At 30.4% G+C, this 21303-nt stretch overlaps 3 protein-coding genes across 6 annotated transcripts; 2 read left to right on the top strand and 1 right to left on the bottom strand.

The window, feature by feature from the left end:
* The first annotated feature begins 537 nt into the window (after positions 1-537).
* Positions 538-3964, top strand: LOC113847354 (homeobox protein knotted-1-like LET6). The gene is made up of 4 exons (XM_027476405.1): positions 538-810; positions 1027-1282; positions 3228-3457; positions 3767-3964. Exons 1-4 carry the CDS (start codon positions 538-540, stop codon positions 3962-3964), a joined length of 957 nt encoding a protein of 318 aa, XP_027332206.1.
* Positions 3965-6903: 2939 nt separating this feature from the next.
* On the top strand, positions 6904-7918 carry LOC113846120 (50S ribosomal protein L30). Of its 3 annotated transcripts, none has more exons than XM_027474051.1 (3): positions 6904-7045; positions 7483-7676; positions 7768-7918. In XM_027474051.1, exons 2-3 carry the CDS (start codon positions 7485-7487, stop codon positions 7897-7899), a joined length of 324 nt encoding a protein of 107 aa, XP_027329852.1. In that variant the 5' UTR covers positions 6904-7045; positions 7483-7484; the 3' UTR covers positions 7900-7918. The 3 variants fall into 3 exon arrangements, with proteins under 3 accessions (XP_027329852.1, XP_027329850.1, XP_027329851.1); XM_027474049.1 differs by having other exon boundaries at positions 7477-7676; XM_027474050.1 differs by lacking the exon at positions 6904-7045 and adding an exon at positions 7217-7316 and having other exon boundaries at positions 7477-7676.
* Positions 7919-8014: 96 nt separating this feature from the next.
* On the bottom strand, positions 8015-11785 carry LOC113846119 (protein NRT1/ PTR FAMILY 6.4). Of its 2 annotated transcripts, XM_027474046.1 has the most exons (5): positions 11582-11785; positions 11369-11489; positions 11044-11261; positions 10300-10847; positions 8015-9216 (listed from the first exon to the last, which is right to left on the bottom strand). In XM_027474046.1, the coding sequence occupies exons 1-5, from the start codon at positions 11582-11584 to the stop codon at positions 8343-8345; spliced, it is 1764 nt and encodes a 587-aa protein (XP_027329847.1). In that variant the 5' UTR covers positions 11585-11785; the 3' UTR covers positions 8015-8342. The 2 variants fall into 2 exon arrangements, with proteins under 2 accessions (XP_027329847.1, XP_027329848.1); XM_027474047.1 differs by having other exon boundaries at positions 8082-9216; positions 11044-11489.
* Positions 11786-21303: the final 9518 nt, after the last annotated feature.

Raw genomic sequence — 21303 nt, 5'->3', positions numbered from 1 at the left:
GCAGAGACACACGTTAACCCTGCGTGTAGCCTCTCTGTCTCCACCTGCATTTAACACACAGCACTGCTAGTTTTTGCGTTTATGTGTAAGAGAGAGATTAAGAAGCAACACTGTTTATGCACAGAAGGAAGAAGCTAGACTACTCATTCCCAAGGGAGGACTCTGAATCTGAATCTGATTCCACAACCTTTTACAGGCTATAGAGCCAAGAACCCAAAAATCCCTATTGTTCTGACTGATCAACCATTTAGGCTCTTTGGAGTTTTCTACAAAAAAAGACTCAGATTTTTTAGCTTCATTTCCGGGAGTACTCTCTGGACAATTATATGCAGTCCTCTTTTTGAGAAAACAGTGAGGTGGGGACTAGAAACAACTGATCCAAGCCAAAGAGGTAGTGTTATATAGTATGTAATGTAATAAATGCATTATATATATATATGTGTGTGTGTGTGTGTGTGTGGAGTTTTATATAGACAGGGAAAGATAAAAAAAAAAAAAGGGTTCTTCCTTTGAAGGGATAACAGAAACTTTAAAACTATGATAGGGTTTGGAGGGAACAGTTGCAGTGAGCTTTCTTCGATGGACATGATGAACATGGAAACTAATAGGAAGTTTCTTTCTCTGCCTCTGAGTAACAACTCTGGTGCCCAAATGCGCAGTGATAATAGAAGGGTATCTGTCACTACTAGCATCGCTCAGGATCATAACTACACTCACCAGAACCACACCGACAATTGCAGTGTGAGGGATAAAATCATGGCACACCCTCTTTTTCCTCGTCTCTTGTCCTCTTACCTCAATTGCCTCAAGGTGATGTGAACTCATCTATAATTATTCTTACCCCATATTCACATAAATACCCATCTCTTTCCCTTTCTTTCTATGACAACTTGTCCATATGTGATCATGCACATGTATATATGTATTCACCTATTCTACGAGGTTTCCAATTTTGTTGAGATTTTGTTTATTTTATTTTGATGCTTCGCTTGTTTTTGATGGTGTGAATGGAGTATATATTTACAGGTCGGGGCACCTCCTGAAGTGGTGGCTAGCTTAGAGGAGTCATGTGCTAAATGTGAATCCTTCAATGCATCATCAGGAAGGACAGGAAGTGGTTCAATAGGGGAAGATCCAGCTCTGGACCAGTTCATGGAGGCTTACTGTGAAATGCTCATTAAGTACGAGCAAGAGCTCACAAAACCCTTCAAAGAAGCCATGCTTTTCTTCTCAAGAATTGAGTGTCAGCTCAAAGCCCTAGCAGTTTCAACTACAGACTTTGGTGATTACCCTTAAATCATTATTTGTTCCTAAACGTCTGAAAACTGTTTGGGGAAGTGGGTGCAAGTGAGTTACCAAGATTGAGTGTTGTGTGAGAGAGAACTTAATTAGTAGTCCATGATGTGTGATCTATGGGAGAGAAAAGAAAAACGAATCAATTAGCAGCACTGACATGGATTGTTGTTTTACTACTATGAAAGACCTAGAAATCAACCCTCTGAGGAAAGGTTTTGGTAAGAGTCTAAATAAGTAGATGAATCATGGTTTAACTTGCTGTCCTTAGACTAGTGCTAGTTCTCCTGTGTCTGATCTCTATTTCTTCAAACCCTTTGCGATAATATAATGCTAGCCTTGAAGGGATGACTTTGCTAGTTACTGCTCATAGATCTTCAGAAGCAACGTCTTTCAAAGCTTAGTGTTGCATTAAATATTATTAATTGGTAGGGTAATGATAACCACACAGCTGATGGTGCAATTGTAATACCAATAAAATAATAATAAAAAAAGAAAAGCCGCTCTGCGTCTACTGGATGTGTGTTTTCAATTATAAAAATGATTTGATACCAATGTTTATTTGTTTATTCATTTATTTTTTTTCATTCTAATATCTTCTGAATAAGTTATGAAGTGTCAGTCAAATGACCCTTCTCATCATATATAAATAGTGTGACTAGAGGTATAACGGAGCTTGATTAAAAAACTTAACAGTATATTTAAGATTGTTAATGATAATGGGTCCAAGGTGTTTTTGAACTAGGTCAAAAAGTTTGAAAAAGATTATGAGTCAATATTACTGTTAGCTTAAGGGAATTCAAGAAAATGAGGTATTTTTTCTCTAATGATGAAAAGTTTATCTAAACCCCAATGCTTCCTTATTAAGTGACCCATTGATAATCTTTGTGGCTTTTCGGATATTTTAAAGGGATCTTTCTTTTTGGTTCGGTGACCTTGCTGTGTTGCCCATTATTTCACATATACTCAGTGTGTTGTCACCTCTTGCAAAGCATTAGTCCTAGCTTCTTTCTTCTGTTTAATTCCTTCACTTCGTTTAGTTGCATGCATGGCTCTCTCTTCACAGCCTTTTAAGAACTTAGTAGAAAAAGGAAAGTGTTTGTCTTATCTTCTGTTGCCATGTTTCCTTGTCAATTTGTTCCCCCTCTCTGTGATTTAAATCTTAAAACCAAAGTAAATTTTTAATTTGCATATTTTGTTATTTTCCCTCTTCTTGTATGCTCTATTTTGGTGGAGGAAGGGGTTACATTTTTAGCTGTCAATTATGAGCTATCTTTTTTAATGTATTAACTTTCTCATTTGAGTAATGGTTGTAATCTTGATAGTTCTTTTGCAATATGAAATCAACTACATGCATGGTTAGATACATTAAGCACTGATCAAAAGTTCAGTATTATGGAGTTGCATATTTCTTTGCAAATTTTTCCAATTTATTGATATAGCTAGTGTGTAATATGGAAAATATGTTAATCAAAATTAGTTTTTAAAATGTCTGTCATTCCGTAGGTGATGCATGTGATTTGATAATTTAAGAAAAGAACATAAATACTTAGAATAATTTTAAATTTTCTTAACCCTTATTCATATAAATCCTTCTAATTACTAAATAAAGAAAATATTAAATATGTTCTATATTTTGAAGATAATAAATACACGTACTTTTTCGATTAATATATATTTTATGAAATAGTAGAATAATTATTAGAAAGGTAAGTAGGAGCATGTAGCAAAGCTGTGTTTACTTAACACACTGCCTCATTTAGGTGATATGTTATTCCTATTGAATTTAGCATCGATGTATTAAATGTCAGTTAGTGCATGATAGTTCATGATTGCTAGAGCTGACATACTCTACCTGGATATTTATTTGCATGAATTGTTATTACTGATGGGTCTATTTTTTTTCCATTTTGTTGTGGCAATTTGATATTAAGGTCAAAGTGAATCATCTTCACTGAACGAGGTAGATGTGCATGAAAACAACCTTGATACTCAAGCTGAAGACCGGGAACTCAAGGTCCAGCTTTTGCGCAAGTATAGTGGATATCTAGGAAGCCTCAAGAAGGAATTTTTGAAGAAGAAAAAGAATGGAAAGTTGCCAAAGGAAGCTAGGCAACAGCTACTTGATTGGTGGAACAGGCACTACAAATGGCCTTATCCTTCGGTAACTAAGTTCTACATCCTTTATAATCCATACATAATTCATGCCTCTACAATATTTCTTAACCTATATCACACTAAATGTTCATATTATATATTCAATAATATACACTTGAGCTTTGTTCTGATCACTTCTGAAAATGGTGCTATAGCTGTTGGTATTAGAAAAAATGAAACATTAAATTGTTGTATGTTGGTGTCAACAGCCAATTGTGCATTAATTCGTAAGTAGTTAGTATTATTATTATTATTATTATTATATCAGAAGACTAATCTCATGATAATGGCTTATGTGATTTGGATGCAAATTTAGGAATCCCAAAAACAGGCACTTGCAGAATCCACAGGCCTAGATCTGAAGCAGATCAACAACTGGTTTATCAATCAGAGAAAACGCCATTGGAAGCCATCTGAGGATATGCAATTTGCCGTGATGGATGCAACTAACTACTACATGGAAAATGTTATGTGCAAGCCATTTCCCATGGATGGCATGCCTATGCTTCTTTAACACAATCCTCTCTTCAAATATTCTAAAGCTTGTATCAGAACTTAGCCGAAAACCCTATCTATTTTTAAGTTACCTAGCTAGGTCGCGAAGCTGCTTCTATAATATGTCATTGATGCATGTTGTAGTTTAATTTGTAGAAATCAGGATGAAAAATCTAAGTTAACTATGTGAGCGAGCATGAATCTAATTATATGGTGTTGTCTACAGTACACTATTTGTCTAGCATCGCAAAAGATGCCGTGTATGTTCTATTTCCTATAATTAAGAAATGTAATTTGTTTTCCTATATAAACGAAAATGCATATTTTCGTGCATCACATAATTAGGTTAGTTAAGCAAAGCTATTCAACACATTAATTGTTCTTGTATTTATCGTTGTGTCCTACATAAAAATGTTGGATTCATGATCTTTTGATTAATAAGATGTTTTGATTAATAATATTTTTAAGAATTTGATTTTAAGGGTTGAAAAATTTTGGTTGTTATAGCATAAAAATTTTGGACACGTGGATGATGTCTACTATTTGCAATAGATACGATTGTGTTATATCGATGTGGTTGTGCCGTAATATATTGGCATGTGGGCCCTCATCATTGAGCTTTTGGTGTTGTAACTAAGGATTGTCATCCTTGAGATCGAGTCTGATTCGTTATACGGTGACGAAAGCATGTGACTCTTTTCTCGTTTTGTGTTCTTATGATTGATTCAAGTTCTGGCTTCAGATCCATAGGTAGAAGCTAACAGGTTCCTATTATTATGCATGAAAGGTAATAGAGTAGCTGCTTTGTTGGATAGCTAACCTAGTTTTTCGGCGTTAACTAAATAGCAACCTAATAATTCTTTATTTTTATCTTACTGTAAACCATGCTGATTTTCTTTCTCCTCCGGGTTTTGCAGTTTGCTACTTCTCCTTAAAGGAAAAAAAATTTGTCTTAATAGGCGTGTGCATAGGCAAAAACATATTTTTCTTTTCTTAAACTCAAATTTCTTCATTTAATATTAAGTTAATGGAGTATATGAAAGTTATTATGGTGTCCATTTTGGTTTACTTGGAATTAGGCTATCTTAAATAAATCAAAACTCTGGATTTGGTTAAAAGCTAAGTTCGATAGGTTCATGTTTCAAGCTAATGCCTAAACCCTGCTGCATGTTTGAACTTCTTTTGAAGGCTGTGTGGTTATGATGATGTAGTGTGGGATAGGAGTGATTTACTTTTGTTGTCATCAAGTGTAGGTCTCTGTAATGTGAAACTTAGAACTTAATAGGTTTTAGTATCCGCAGTCACTTATTAATGAAAATCCTTTTGCTTATTAAAAAATGTAAATGGAATATCTGTAAAGCACATTTGCAAATTACAATTTCTTTTATCAGCAAAAAATGAGTTGTTTGTCTTATAGTTGAAAAATTAATCTGTATACTTTTTAAGAAAATACAATGTTACAATAAAAATATGTAATTCAAATCAATTTATATGTGCATCTTAATTATATTTAATGGCTCAAAATTGATTTTATTCAATTTTGAATAAAACAAAGTACATGTAAAATTGATTGATCTCCCAGCCAATTAAAGCATTGCTGCAAATTTGTATAAGAGAACCTACACATAAACAAGACATGTGTGGTTGTCTCCACTTCATTGTGGCACAAGAACCGTCTAAGATTGTTTATCCTACCAAAAGACTTTGCAAGATTTTCTTTTGTTTGTAGTCTTCCTAACAGCATCTTCCTCACAAATGGCAAAATACTGTTTAAATAATATTTTAAATCATAAATGTAGATTTATATCAGCCTTTCTTTTAAAAAAATTAGGTCATAAAATAAGTTTCTTAAAGACAAAATGGCAGTATATTCGTATTTTAAAGATTTTGTTATCTAGTTCATAAAAAATGTAAAACATGACACAAGAGAACAGTTCTTATTTTTAGACGCCAGAGACAGTGATAACAAAGTGAAGACTTTAAGTATCATTTGGTTTGAGAAAATACTCTCTTTTTTTACTTTTAATTATGAAAGTAGTATATTATTTTTATTTTACATTTTCAAATATTTTGTATAAAAAAGTGAGAATAATGATATTTATTATACATTTGCAAATAAAAATAAAATAATATTTATTGAAATCAACAATTCCTTAGCTTTAATATTTACATGAAAACGGGCAAAAATAATTTTCGAAGGGTGATGCTTTTCTTCGTTAACTAGTCACCTGCTAAGCTTATAATCCATCAGTTAATTTATTTATTTTATTCATTCAAAATTTATTTATATCAAAATTAAGGAATTGATACTTTTTTTTTTCTATCAACTTCTTTCCAAGTAATAATTAGTTTGATTTTCCATAAATAGTCTCAAGTATTTGAAAAACGTTATCCCTTGAAAAGCCCATCGATTCAATTTGAATTGGCCGATGCCCAATGTAATTTCTTCTTGAAGACCCAAAAATTTCTTTAGTGCCTCAAGAAATTACTACAACTAAAATCATAAATTAAAACTCATACAACTCTTATATATCTACATATCACATAATCACTCATATTATCATACCAATGTGTTGTAAACATGGTTGGATTTGCAGATATGTCAATGGAGTTGTTTAGTTTATTGTGTTTTATAACACAGATGGATGTCAAGAAAAATATAAAAGGTGTTGAATTTAAACATATACATATATTAATAACTTTTTATAAAATGTAAAATTAATCAATCTAATTATTGATTTTATAAAGTTTTTATCAACTTTACAAAATTTCATAAAATAAAAATAAAAATTATATTACATTAATTCATTTTAACAAGTAATATATTTTTAAAATAAAAAAATATCAAAATTTAGATCTTGGGTTTGGGTTATTATGAAATTTTACGCTAGACCCGACCCGAACCCATGTCATTATCATAGCTCAAAACTGTGCGTTGTGTTCTGCCTTGAGGGGTTTTCAATTTCACACTTAGTGTTCGTAGTTACGTACCCGATTGCGACCCCCCCTTTGACAATACCGTCGCTGGTGTCCGCATTCCCTTCACGCCGATAACCTCTCCCTTCGCGACTCAGTGGTTGCTCCTCGCTCACGCTTCACGGTAATCTCTTCTCTCATTTCGATTCTTTTTCTGAAACCGTTAAACAATATTACATGGAGTTAGTTGTTTTAGCAGTTCCAGTTTGTAATCATGTTCTAGTTTGTATCAATGACTGAGTCTCCTTTAATCATGAAAAATGATGGTTGATGCCTTATGTTGATTGGGTTATTGGGATTTTGAGGAATTAACAAACATGCAGAGTTGTCTACTACCTGTTTGATGAAATGCCTGAATTAATGTGTGATGTGTTGTGATGGTTGAATTTGTGATAGTATGAATCTTTGATTAACTAATAATTTATTTATTTATATATATATATATATATATATATTTATTTATTTATTTTGCATTAATTATTAAGTTTGGCTATGTAGTTGGAAAGTATAAATTATGTTAATTTGATATATTCTTGATGCTTTTGTGATTTCAAGCTGAAGGCATGAATGCATTCAAGGCATACAAGGCATGTGTCCCAATTGCTTGGAGCCCCAATCTGTATATAACTCTAGTGAGGGGCATTCCGGGAACCAGGAGGCTTCACAGGCGTACTTTGGAGGCACTTCGCCTGCGCAAATGCAATCGAACTGTCATGCGATGGAACACGCCTACTGTTAGGGGAATGCTTCAACAGGTTTTAACAAAGCTCTAAACAGGTTCATTTTCTGCCTGAAATGACTTATCTCTCCGTATTCTAATATTGGTAGACTTTGTAATTAATATAGGTCAAGAGGTTAGTTGTTATCGAGACAGAGGAGATGTACAAAGCCCGCAAACAGAAGGTGGAAGCTCACCGAGCTCTACGTCCTCCATTGATCATAAATCACAAACCTCCTTCGGTTACTGATGTTTTATAAATCTGCGGTGTTCCCAAAAATATTGTCTTCTTACTGCTGAAACTATCAAATGCTGATGTTTAAAGCTTTGGTCTCAAATGGACAAGTTATTGCTTTGAAGATCATGTTGCAGTTTGAATCTATAATTTTGTAGTGTTTTCTACTGATAACAATAGTCAAATTCAGGCTTCTGCTATGAAATCTGGCAATCAAGGGGTTCTTTTATATATTTATTTATATCTTCAGTTCAGGAATCATTTGTTTCATAATTGCTCTTTTCTTTTTGAAACAACTTACTATCTAGTTTGGCTTATATGTGCATATCAATACTTAATAATACATAACGATTGCCCTAGTTAAATAGGATTTACAAATCACTAAAAATTAACAAACTTGTGGCATAATATGTAAGTTCTTGCACACCAAATATAGGGCCAAACAAAACGAGATTTTAAGACTGTATCCTATGCTTCTTCCTTCCCATCAAATCCATTCATCATGTCATTTGTACTCGCAAGCTCTTTCTCTGCATCGTCATTAGGTTTTACGTTGTGCTGTATTTTGTACTGATGCCTCCTTGCTAAGACAAGAAAAAGTATAAAATTCAGCACTCCCAGCACTGCAAGCAACCAATAGAAGTAATCTAGCCTGCCCTTGTTCAGATTGTTCCTGAGCCATCTTTTCTTACTTGCCATGTCCACGATTGACACCAATAAGCTACTGACAAAATAACCCATTGAAAGGGTGGATAGGAAAAGTCCAGTGCTCATAGATTTCATTCTCTCTGGTGCCTCCCTGATGAAGAATTCCAGTTGTCCAACGTAGGCAAATGCTTCCCCTGCACCCACTAAAATAAATTGAGGGACCAACCAAAAAGCGCTTATTGTCGTATGATTTTTTAATGCATTCACCCTCCTTTCTTTCTCAACAATTGCAGAGACCACCATGGCAGCAATAGAGAAAACGAGTCCAATTCCAACCCTCTGAAGACTTGTGAGTCCTTGGACATTGTGGGTGAGTTTCCGAGCTAAGGGCACTGTGAGTTTCTCATTTAGGGAAGTAAAGAGGAGAATAGTAATAATGAGAAAAGCTGATAGAGATCCTGATGGGACAACCAGAGATCCAACGTTTCGGTTCATGAATGTAGCTTGCTCAACGGTGAAGGTATTCATTTGAGAATAAATTGTCCAAAAAAGGATACATGTAGACCAAATGGGAATGAGCTTGATTACCATTTTAACCTCCTCAACCTGCGTCACTGTGGAGACTATCCATGGGTTTTCCTTGTTTCCATCCTTTAAGCAGTTCTCATCTAGGATTGCTGCTTTGTCAAGGAACCTATCACACAAATTACCATGCGGTGAAAATATCTGTTAGCTTATGTGGAATCCTTGATATTTTTTCAAGTCTAGCTAGCTAGATTTGGATGAAGATAGATATATCCTGATTTCCTAGAATATTTCTTTTGCTTTACTGATTCCCTAGGATATGAATGTCACCTTTACTAAAAGTATAAATCATTCCTGATTTTTTCGTCGGAGAATCATATAATCCAAAATTTCATTGACCGTTAGATAATTCCATCTGATGCAAAATATTTTGATATTTCATTTGTTAAATGCTTCGAAATATATATTTTGTTCTGAAAAATCAATTCTTCCTTATTTGCCATCGGTATTTTACAAATGTCTGCAATTTGTTTATAGGAAATTTCGTAACAATGATACACAATTTCTGAAAGATTTAAAGAACATGAAGTCAGAAGATATACTCCCAACAAAATAATGAAACGTATAGGATTTATAGCATGGACGTGCACATGTATTTTTATCACAATCTCAATAATTAACTTTCAACTAACTGATATTATATTCTGTCTTTTAAAATACATTCTGGATTTTAGAGGAGTCTAATCACAACGCGAATTGTTTGGATACGCAGATATGTCACAGTAGCATTCTCGCCAAAATATCTCACGGGAGTGTTAGACTTCCTGTGTTGCTACTCATTCAACTTTCTAAAAAGGTCACAGGCATACACAATTGAATACGAAGTCACCAGTGGTAATTTGAATTAGGATAAACTCCCCCTTGTGGAAATGGGTGCAGAATGAAGACTGGGTGTCAAAAGGTAGTGTGTATCTGTAGGTGTGCAACTAAAGGTGTTAACTTTTTTTTTTTAAATTCCCTTTTGTTGGACTGTTAACCAATCAAATGTAAAATTTGTCCTTTTTTATAGGGACAACGAACACTTCTGTTGCACCAAATAAATGTAATGTAACAGTGATCCCGTGAAAGTAATCACTATCAGAACCACAAAAATTATAAGAAAAAAAAAATGAAATTGATGTGCAATAATTGAGGAGAAAGCGATTCGTGCTTAAATTAGTCACATTCCTTGCATTAAGAGAATGATAGTTACCTGAACCTCTGTGTATGTGGCACCTTGGCTTCAAGATAACCATTGAGTAAGCAAGGTTGTGAAGGGATTGGACGATTCCTCTTCTTCCAAGCCAAAATTAATACCCTCCATATAACTGTTAAAGGGCTCCCTTGTGGCCTCTTGAATCGATAGAATGGTGTACCACAAAGCAAAATACCAACAGCGACTAACATTGTCCCTGCTGAAATTCCATATCCCCACCCTCTTCCTATATTGTCTTGCACATAAACCAGCACTACCACTGAAAATAAGGACCCAATACTGATGAAGAAGTAGAACCTATTGAAGAAAAATATCATCCTCCTTTCTTCCTTGGGGTCTGTTATGTCAAACTGATCAGATCCAAAACCTGAGACATTAGATTTTATTCCTCCACCACCCACAGCTATGGTATAAAGTGCTGCAAATAGCATAGCCAATTGTTTGCCACTGGCCTGCATGCACTCATGGTGTTGTCTTCTGACACTGCTGCATGGAGGGGGTCTCATGGTTGGAATGGTGGTAGCCACAGTTAACAAACACACCCCCTGGTCCAAGTGACGAGAGAACTAGTTGGTTATTTTCGAGAAATAATCTCTTATTTTTCTAAAAAATTTACATAAAACTGATTAAAATTAATATTTTTTTCTTAAAAATTAGCTAAACTAAACATGCATTTAGTGTGCTTATAAACCAAAAAATGGAGAATTGATTATATCTAAATATTCAAAACCTTTTACTTACCACAGTAGCTATGGTTGCAGATACAGCAACAGTCAGGTATCTACCAAGTTTGGCATCAGCTACGAAGCCACCAAGGAGACCAAGCAGGTTGAGAGTTCCCATAAAATTAGTAACTATAGTGGCAGAATTAGCTGAAGGGAGATTCAAAACTCCAACCAAGTAAGTCACTAAGTTCATGACTATGCCCATGACACATATTCTTTCTGCCAGTTCGGTACCTGCATAAAAAAAGTATATATATATATGTGTGTGTGTTGGAGCCAAATAAGAGTCCTTAAGTGCAACCCTGAAACAATAACTCAAATTTCTATGGATTGAGGAGAACCTAAGATGAGCCCTGCTGCTAGCCATCCTCCAGTTTTTGTCTTGTCAACAGGGTGACCTCGAAAATCCACAGCAGCAATGCCTTCTGCACCTTTTTCTTCTTCATTACTTGTAACTAGAACCTGTAAAAGTTGCACAAGGGCAAAGCCATTAAGTCATAAACAAAGTCTAAGCTTTGACCACTTAAAAAATTTGTTGGAAATGAAGTTAATACCATGTTTTATCTTTTGTTGAAGGGATAACTGCGGAGAGTTTGAAGATGTGTATGAGTTTCAGCTCCAAGGCATAGGAAATACAAATGGTGTGGAATTGAAGAGTTAGCTATGTCATGGCAAAGAGTTTGATAAGATATTGGGCATGAGTAGTTTGCAACAGGTCCACTTGATGTGATGAGTGGTCTTGAGTGCTGAATCTGCATGCTTGTGTCCGCATGTTTTGGAGTTTTATATGCTATTGTTGTGTGGTTTAGGCCGTACTGGTCTAATGAAAACAAGACTTGGAAAGTGATAGGACTTGTATTCCTAATGTGGCTCCTAACCTGCCATCAAGAAGTCATAGTCATAATGAACAACTGAAAAAAGTAAAGCAACTATTAATCTTAGTTCTTCTTCCCTTCATGCTTGATGAGGTAATTATCATGATTCATGATGAATAATTGGGAAGATATGACCTTTCTATTATATGGTGTAGATTTAGGCTGGTTTACTTATTGCATCAGCAAAATTTAATAGAGTAGTTTTTGCTGAAAAGCTTTTGGTCTTTTTGTTATAGATGAAGAAGGAAATTGAAGCTTTCAGAGAAGTGAGTGGGTATACATCTGTTGGCGTTAGACATTTTCTAGAACTAACAGATTCAATATCATCTAAAGGAAAAGTGCTTCCTTTAATCTGCATGAATCACAACACCACAACTCTTTAGTACGTGGCAAAATCAAAGGTAAGGTTCGCAGAAAAGGAGATGAGTCGACCGAATTGCGTATAATACAAAACTTAGGTGTGATACTCTAATTACTGTTAGAGCTATTTTTCAATACATATTAATGTTAGTATAATCATATTATGTGTGGCCATCAAATTAAAGGCATCTGAGATAATTGTACTCCGCTTGAAAAGATTATTATTCCCAACATTTATGAATAATGCTATGTCACACATATCTAATTATGATTATAATTATTTGTATTTTATTTTTATGCATTCAACAAGTATACAAAGTAAATTAAAATTATAAAAATAATAAAAATACTCAAAGGTTAGGTAATTGTATTATAATACTTGCTCTTGAAACACCTGTTAATTTATAATATTTATTTTTTAAAATATTATGCATATTATAAAAATTATTTCTATCTATTTCAGATGCAATAAAATTTTTCATTATTTCATCATGATTTTTTAGTGAATATGCATATAATAACATTATATGACATTAATATAGTATAATGTTATATAATATTGATGTTTTATTTATATTAGAAGTGAAATAGAGAAGAATGAAATAAAAAAGATGTAAATAGAAGAGAAAAAAAGTAAAAATTATGTATTGAGCAAATATAAATTGAATAGAAGGAAGTGAATAAATGAGTGAAAACAAAATCAATGATATAGAAGTATTTTTTACAATAACTTTAAAAATAAATTTAATTTAAAAAATTAAAGTGTTGTCATATATTTTTATAATAATATAAAGTTATTTTTTTATCTTTATGTTATAAAATAAAATATTTTATTGTTTAAAAAATGAAAGAAAAAAAAACTGCAGCAACTCACGACTGCATTTCATGTCTCTCTTCTGTTGACTTAATAAAATTCCCTTGACCATTTATTTCAATCCCAGCAAATTCGTTGAAACCAAATTGTAAGGTAAATGGTGTTAATTATTTTATTTAGGATTTTTTAAAATTATAAAAAAAATTATAACATATATAATATTGTACATAATGAAAATTTATATATTATAAGTTTTTATTAAAAATTACATAATTTAATGCAATACATTGTATTGATATTATCAAATAACTATTACAATTTTGAATAAAAAGGTATTATATATGATTTTTTTTTTATGTTAAACAAGGAAAACAAATCAATTTATAAATGTTGTAGAATATTCATAAATATCCATTACATGTATAGATGTTCCGTAATATAAATAGAGATGAATATTGAAAACAGTGTCTGCCCGCAGCCTGCCCTACCTTTTCCCCATTGACATCCTTATGATAAGTATCCAATATCCAAAAAAAATGCTGCAAGACAAATTCTAGAAAATATTTTATTATATTAAAAAAAATTATAATTTATTTCACACCCTTTCACACACAAAAAAAAGAGAGTAAAATATAATATTTTTATAAGACTCCAATTCAAACACTACAACTTTGAGCTTTCTTGTATGAATTAGTGTACATCAAAATTTTAAAGAAAATAAATTAAAAGATAGTAATAAAAAAAATATTGCAAATGCAACTATATCAAAGAGAAAAAGAAAAAACACTAAAATTCAACAAGAAAAATAAACCCACCAATACCAAGTAAAAAAATTAAGAGATGAATTTTAAAAAATATTATACTATATAAAAACAATAATTAGAATTTTTTTTCCCTACATGAATTTCCCACAAAAAAATATAAAACATGATATTTTTCAGTGAAATCATATCGAATATTACAATTTTAATTACTAAGGAAATATAAAAGTAACAATACATCCATTGTATTTTTCTCACCATCTTAAAATTTACTCATACTTTTTTTTCCCTCACTCTCAAACTTTCACCAACTTCTCGTAATTAAGAAGTTTTTTGCTTCTGAATTTTCTGATGTAGTCCCTCATCTCTTAGATCTTTCGTTAGACTGGTAAAAAATATATAGAAGCATGACCATGACAAAGCTTTCAACCTTTGCATGCACTGCTTCACGTTTTTTAGTTCAGTGAAGTTTTCCAGCAACATCCCTCACTGATCATGGTTCCATTTCCTGGGTGAAAAACATTTTGCAGTTTGCATTTTAATGTTTTGGTTGGACCCAACATTTTCTTCAAACTCTTATTGTGATTTTGTCACCTCATATATATGCAAGGTGATGTTTCTTTGGATGTATATATATGACATAATTTAACATTCAACTTTTTTTTATAATATTATTTTTCTTTTGATGTAACATTCACTTTCTTCTCTAATTTTACAAGAAACTTCTAAAAAATACTATTAAATAAAATTTCTTCTAAATTTTTTTTTTCTAAAATATTACTTTAATGTCAAACTTACAATTCAAAATTTGTTTGAAGTCTTTAATTATAACTTACTTTTTATCCAACACAACACTTTTAACTCTTATAGAACTGAATAATTTGAGCAAGTCATAGTCAGAGAGAGGATAACGATCGTGATGCTCTTGTTGTTTTCAGTTTTCAAATTTGATACATCAAGTTTAGTGGAAGACAGAAAAAAATACATGCTTAACACTATGCATTTTTTTCACACATTTTATTTTAATTAGAGAAAATTATAGTTTTGTAAGTTTTTTGTATTTAATTTTTGTGGTGAAATCCATAATCCATTATAAGTGATAAAACATATTACTTTTTTTTCATTTTAAAAAATATTATGCTAATTATTTTATAATAAAATAATGGCAAACTAATATTCATTATTCAACCAATCAAATTTCATAGAAAGAATGTAAAAAAATTATAGTATAGTATATAATTTATCTAGGACAAAGAAAACATAAATCTTGCGTCATTATAATTTTTTTTAAAAATTGTGGCAATCACAAAAAAAAATTTCAAAAGTAACAATAGGATAATGGAAGATTTAAATTCCTCAACAAATCCACAAGTTGCAGAAGAAGGATGTCACTTACATTCGTCCGCCAACTCATGTCCTATAATAATAATAACAATAATAATAATACATCTTTATAATATTACACAAAATAAAAAATTATTTATAATATTTTTTATTAAAAATATAAATTTTAATATATTTATAATATTTAATACTATAATATTTTAAAAAAATTATTATATATAAATTTTATAAATATACAATATTGTACAAATAAAAAAAAATTATAATAATAATAATAATAATTTAAAAATATAATCATACGACCTAGATTTCTCCTCATCTCAACTATTTTTTTCAGCACTTTTATCTCCATTTTTTAAAATTTATATTTTATAAAAAAATTAAAATAATATTTCATGGACAAAACAGATTAGCCCACCTTTGATATCTGTTCATGATTAATACATGATGCAGATTCGAATCCAAATATATGTCATAGTCTATTATTTGTAAGTTTCGTATAAACTATAAATTGTAGAACCAACCTTGAGTACCCTATTCTCTAGGGAACAAACTCTCACCTTAATTTGCATGTATTAAAGAAAACACTATTTTTTGAATTGTATTCGTTACCTGCCGTGATTATTACTATTATTATGATTATTTAATTTAAAATCAACTACAAACAAAATAATTATTTCAATACATTTTGTTTTTTAAAATAAATTTATAACATTTTCTGCTTTATTTAATAATAATATGTTAATAAGTAAATTTTAATTATATTAATTTATGTATTTGACACTTACTTTTATTTTCTCATAATTTTAATTCAAACTAGTCCAACTTTGCCAAGAAATTGATTTATAAGGCATGCGTGACATGCATAAGCGCAAATCGCATAGGTGCGTGTTATATCAGTCACAGTGTGTGGATGAATAAAATCTGAAGTGTGCATGACCAAACACATCTGCTAAAGATGTTCCTATGAATTTTTCTTACATTTGTCAGTATCAACGTTGCTTAAAATGGTCAAAATTACCTGTCCTTGAAACGCGTCTCTGTCCCTGTCTCACCAATTATGTGTAATTTGAACAACATTCTCATGCTTGTGTTATCCAAGCTTTAAGTCTCTGTCTCACGGACTTGCAAGTGATAATAATCTCCCAAGTAATTTTAAAACTAGCACTTTTCTAACATAAAGTAGCCAATTTACAAGTGAGTAATTATTTTTAATTAATTAAATATATTTTAAAATTTATAAATAATTTAAATTTTTTTTTATAATTTAACAATACTAATTTTTATATATTTATTATTTTTCTGTAAATATTTATAAAATTTCTCTTTAGATATTAAAAACATGTTATTTTATATCTTCAAAACTTGTTATTTTTTATTTTAAAATTCTATTATCTTTTCTAAAATGCATTTTTTTCATATCATGTATTTACGTAGTAATTTTAAAAATATATGTATTCACATATATCAATATAATTTTAATTTATAATAAAAAAAATTGAATAAATAAAATATTAGATGTAATTTTATATTTTTAGTGTTCTCCATAAATCCTATATTTTAAGTTAATAATTTTTAGAATTAAAATTTTTACATTCACTTTCATAGTCTCAATTTATTATGAAAATAAATTTTCATATGATAAATTATTAAATATCCCTTTAGATCTTTCTCATACCCTCCTTGTACATTTGTTGTATCAATTTCACATAATTTATGCAAATTTTGCTTAAATCATGTTTTTCTCGTTAAAACAAAAATTTCAGAAAAAATATAGTTTTTTTGGATAAATATTACTTAAGTCATTAATTTGCTTAAGACACACAAGATATTCTCATATTCGCTTAAGCGAATAAAATCTAATTTAAGATAAGATTGAGTATCATTCTTTCATTTAAGAGAAATTATTATAACTTAAGCAAAATTAACTTGACTTAAGCCAAAAATAATAGTTTAAGCAAATATTGACAAAATTTATAGTTTATCACTGCATAAAATTAGCTTATAGTGAATATGGAATAGTTAAACCCTAAATTGCAAAAAAAAAATAATTTATTTTTTAACGTTTAACCACATCTTTTTAGTCATTGTCTCTATTCCAGTCTAGTCAAGTTATTCGTTTATAAGAAAATTGAGATGAACATATGATATTTACAAATTTAATTGATTCTATTTACAAATATCACAATCAAAGTATGACAAGCAAAGAGAATATGATTTTTTAGATTGTTAAATTTGGGAAATATATTTGCATATTATTTAAAAGGAGAAAATAAGGAGGAATTAAAATAAGATAAAGAAGAATTGAACAAAACTTCTGCAACACTATTTCAAACGAGGATTACTTGATTCCATTTAATCTCTTGTTTTGGATTTTTTTTTAAACTTTTATCACTTAAATTTTAACTATAGTTGATGAATCCACATTTTACTAAATTTTTATATATCATTTATTACTTTTTATAGAAAAGAATAGACTTAGATAGTGTAAATAAGATGAATATTTCAATTAGACTAAATAATATAGGTTTCTTAGTTTTTAGTTAATTTACATTGATTTATATAGTTTATTTACATGTTTTGATCATTTGAATAATGTGGCAGGAATCCCCAAGCTTATTTTGAAGAATTATTGGATTTTGAGGAATTTGAGGTGAAAGTAACTACTTTCAAAATTGATAGTGACAACTACAGCAAGCCATTTCCAGCAAAGGGACCAAAGTGATCACTTTCAAAGCTTAAAGTGACAACTACAGCAACCTAGAATCCACTAAACCTGCGCGTGGTTACTATGAATATTCATAGTAGTCACTCTAGAGCATGCAGAATTGAAGGTGTTGCGCGTAGTTACTATCAAAATTCATAGTGACAACTCCAGAGAGTCCAAAATGTCCCAGTGCTGCGCGTGATTACTATGAATATTCATAGTAATCACTCCAGAGAGGCAAAACTCAACTGATGTTGCGCGTGTTTACTATGAAAGAATGAGAGTAACTACTTTGGAGGGCGCCAACTTTAGTATAAATAGATTTTTACCAAATTAGGGTAGAGAGTTCTTACACTTTTTGAACCTTTTCTCTTCTTTACTCAATTTAGGATATTTTCCAGAGAGCTTAGGGCAACCTTGGGTGACAGCCAAGGATCCAACCTAGGGTTTGGTTTCTCATTTCTCTTGCTTTTACATTAATGTTAATGAGTTTTCTGCATTTTCCAACTGTGTTTTTGACCCCCATTTCCATGGAGGGCTAAATTTTGTGTAATCCTTAGTAAGTTCGCATAGATTCTTGAGTTCTTTGAATTTAATGATAATATAATTCCTTTCTTTTCATGAATTACTTCTTCCTTGTCTCTTGAATTGAATTAATGGTGGGTATTGCTCAATTAACCCTAATTTCATTTTAAGGAGATTCTAAACTAGGGATTGCTTAATCCTAGGTTTAATTCTAAGGTTGCGTAATTTTGGGATGAGAGATTAGAGCCTAACAAATTGCGTAATTTCGTTGGGACCATAAAGTTGATTTTCGCTTGTTAAATTAACCTAATTCAAGGAAGAGAGGATGAATGTTAAATCTTGAGTGGAATGAGGATAGAATCTTTGTGGATGAACTAAGGATTGCTGCTTTCTATTGTTTGAACTAATTAAACTCGTTTGTTCGTTACTCTTTATTTTGATTTGAAATCACAAACCCTCCTCCCATTTTAATTGCTTATTCAATTAATGCCTTCAACATGTTTAATGAAGATTAATAGCCAATGTTCACGGGAGACAATCTAGGGTAACCCTAGTACTACATTAAATTGTTTAAATTTTGATGAGGATTTGCGACAAATCTTTTAAACACTTTAAAATAAACCATCATCAATAGTTATTAAATTTATCGAACTAGTTGTTAAAAATACAAAAGAAATATTTGAACTAACTTCAGAAATAAAGATGAAAGAAAGCAATTTTGAGAGAATATAATTATTAATAACTTGACAAATGTACCAAGCTTTCGATGTAATATAAAAAAAGATTGTCATACTCACAAGAATTGGTAGATATATCAATAATTTATGTTATCCTATGTAAAACTCTCAATTAAAAGCATGTAAGTATTCACAATTTGGTTATCAATTGAACTCGTAATTATCTAAGAAGCAAAGTAAATTTTAGTGAAAAAGAAATATGAGTTGAGCTAGAATTGGATCTCATCATTCTTCCCCTTCCATATTTTGATAATTAAACAATTAAGTATGAATATATAAACGTATATGCACTCAACATTTCCTTATATTGATTTCTCACATACAAGGTTTCTAAGAGCATTTATAAAATGCTGATTCTTCAGCTATTCAATCAATCAATCAACATTAAAAATAATAATTAATAAGCAATTGATATATTGAAATCTATCTCTAAAATCATAATAAATTGAGTGAGATTCATTAAATCTGTTTTCAAAATTTGTTTTCCAACTAAACCTTAAACCCTAAATCAAAAGACTATTTTGTAGAATAGAATCAAGCATTGAGCACCAAGGAAATTATCAACGTTTATATAAGAAGGAAGAAATATTATAAATGAATCACCAAAATATTCCAGGATAGAAGATTACATACAATTTTATTAGAATTCTAGCTACTCATGGTAGCCATTATAATACAATAAAAAGGGAAAAGAGACGAGGTAGATGATTTCTCTAGTCCTCTTGCTCTAATTCTCTTTTCTATGCTACTCTTCTCAATACTCTTTCTTCTCAAGGCATAATCTAGTGCGTGCTTTCTTACGGTGAGAAAGGATTTGAGTGTCATTTATCTTCCTCCTCAATAAGCTCCTAATAATTAGTAAATTAACAAAAAGTGAATTAAAATAAACCTTCATCTAAATTTCTAATTCAACTATGCTAACTAATTTCAATTTCTACAAATAAAAGGGGAATTGACATTTAAATTCATAATCTTGAAGTAATTAAATACTCAAATTTATATAAACGTTTACTCAAACTAGACACTTATCAATAATTAAATTTTATGTAAATAAAAAAACTTAATTTTATAATTCTTACAATTATGTTTTTAAATTATAAGTATTATAATTTTTAAAATTTATTATAACAAATTATTTTGTTAAATTAGTTATAAATAAATCATATGATATAATAATTCACGTTAATCGTAACCAAAACATATTCTCTTAATATCTCACAACAAAATTAGTAGCACAACACTCTCTCTTTCAGCAGATAATCTCTAAAAGCAACCAAAATATTGTAATTTAAGATAAAAGACATGTATTAAGGTGTGATGTGAAGAATCGTGAATTAAAATGAAGATATTAAACTGAGTAAAAGGCGAGTAAATATTTTAATTGGGATGTCAAATAATTATATTTAATGAGACAAGGAAGAGGACAGAGGATTTTGATCCTTCTCAAGAAAAGGATGTCCTGTGTTAAGTTAATTCCGTGTCACAACGATAACTTCAAATGCCCTCTTACATCAGACAAAGATGATAAGAACTTGTCTTTTCACTTTCATCAACACTATTAATAGATATCAATCCACCCACAACGCGCACCTACACATATACATTGAATTTTTTTTATTTTTATTAAAACTATAATTTTCTCATCTTATTTTTGTTATAATTGCTTGCCAACATTTGTATGTTTGTATTAGAAATGGACTGAACTCAACGATTGTTTAATATTATATTCTTAATCAATGTGTCACATTTTAGATATTTTTAATTTTACAAGAAATATTTAGCATAGACTTAATATTAAAATTTGATAAATTTTATAATATTATTTTAAAAATGACTTGCATCAAACTTAATCTTAAAAATTAAGAATTGTCTAACTCTTTAAAAAAATTATCTATAATTAATGTAAGAGATATTAATAAAAAAATTTGATTTTTGTTAAAACTTCACTTCTTGACATGCATTTAAGATGGTAGTGTAGTGTGATAAGTTTTTAGATTAAAACTTTATATTTATAATTGTTTTCTGAAACAAAGCATTATTGAATAATCCAATTGCATTTTAGTTAGCACCAATTTTGATGATTTGCCACAAAAAAACTTAGAAATCTTTGAAATAAACCAATTCCCCCGTTTGTTGGCTTCTAACTGGAATGA

The sequence above is a fragment of the Abrus precatorius genome, unplaced genomic scaffold, assembly GCF_003935025.1.
Source record: "Abrus precatorius isolate BTA unplaced genomic scaffold, Abrus_2018 Scaffold8, whole genome shotgun sequence".
Taxonomy (NCBI): Eukaryota; Viridiplantae; Streptophyta; class Magnoliopsida; order Fabales; family Fabaceae; genus Abrus; species Abrus precatorius.
The sequence above is the reverse complement of the archived record's forward strand: the minus strand, read 5'-3'. Positions and strand labels throughout refer to the sequence as shown.

Excerpts from the sequence above, each read along its gene's own strand:
- LOC113846120 (XM_027474051.1), top strand. The coding sequence starts at position 7,485 with ATGAATGCATTCAAGGCATACAAGGCATGTGTCCCAATTGCTTGGAGC. Across the intron at positions 7,677-7,767 it reads TTAGGGGAATGCTTCAACAG|GTCAAGAGGTTAGTTGTTAT; the intron begins GTTTTAACAAAG and ends TAATTAATATAG.
- LOC113847354 (XM_027476405.1), top strand. The coding sequence starts at position 538 with ATGATAGGGTTTGGAGGGAACAGTTGCAGTGAGCTTTCTTCGATGGAC. Across the intron at positions 1,283-3,227 it reads AGTTTCAACTACAGACTTTG|GTCAAAGTGAATCATCTTCA; the intron begins GTGATTACCCTT and ends TTTGATATTAAG. Across the intron at positions 3,458-3,766 it reads ACAAATGGCCTTATCCTTCG|GAATCCCAAAAACAGGCACT; the intron begins GTAACTAAGTTC and ends ATGCAAATTTAG.
- LOC113846119 (XM_027474047.1), bottom strand. The coding sequence starts at position 11,394 with ATGGCTAGCAGCAGGGCTCATCTTAGGTTCTCCTCAATCCATAGAAAT. Across the intron at positions 10,848-11,043 it reads CTGCAACCATAGCTACTGTG|GGGGTGTGTTTGTTAACTGT; the intron begins GTAAGTAAAAGG and ends CACTTGGACCAG. Across the intron at positions 9,217-10,299 it reads CCACATACACAGAGGTTCAG|GTTCCTTGACAAAGCAGCAA; the intron begins GTAACTATCATT and ends TTTGTGTGATAG.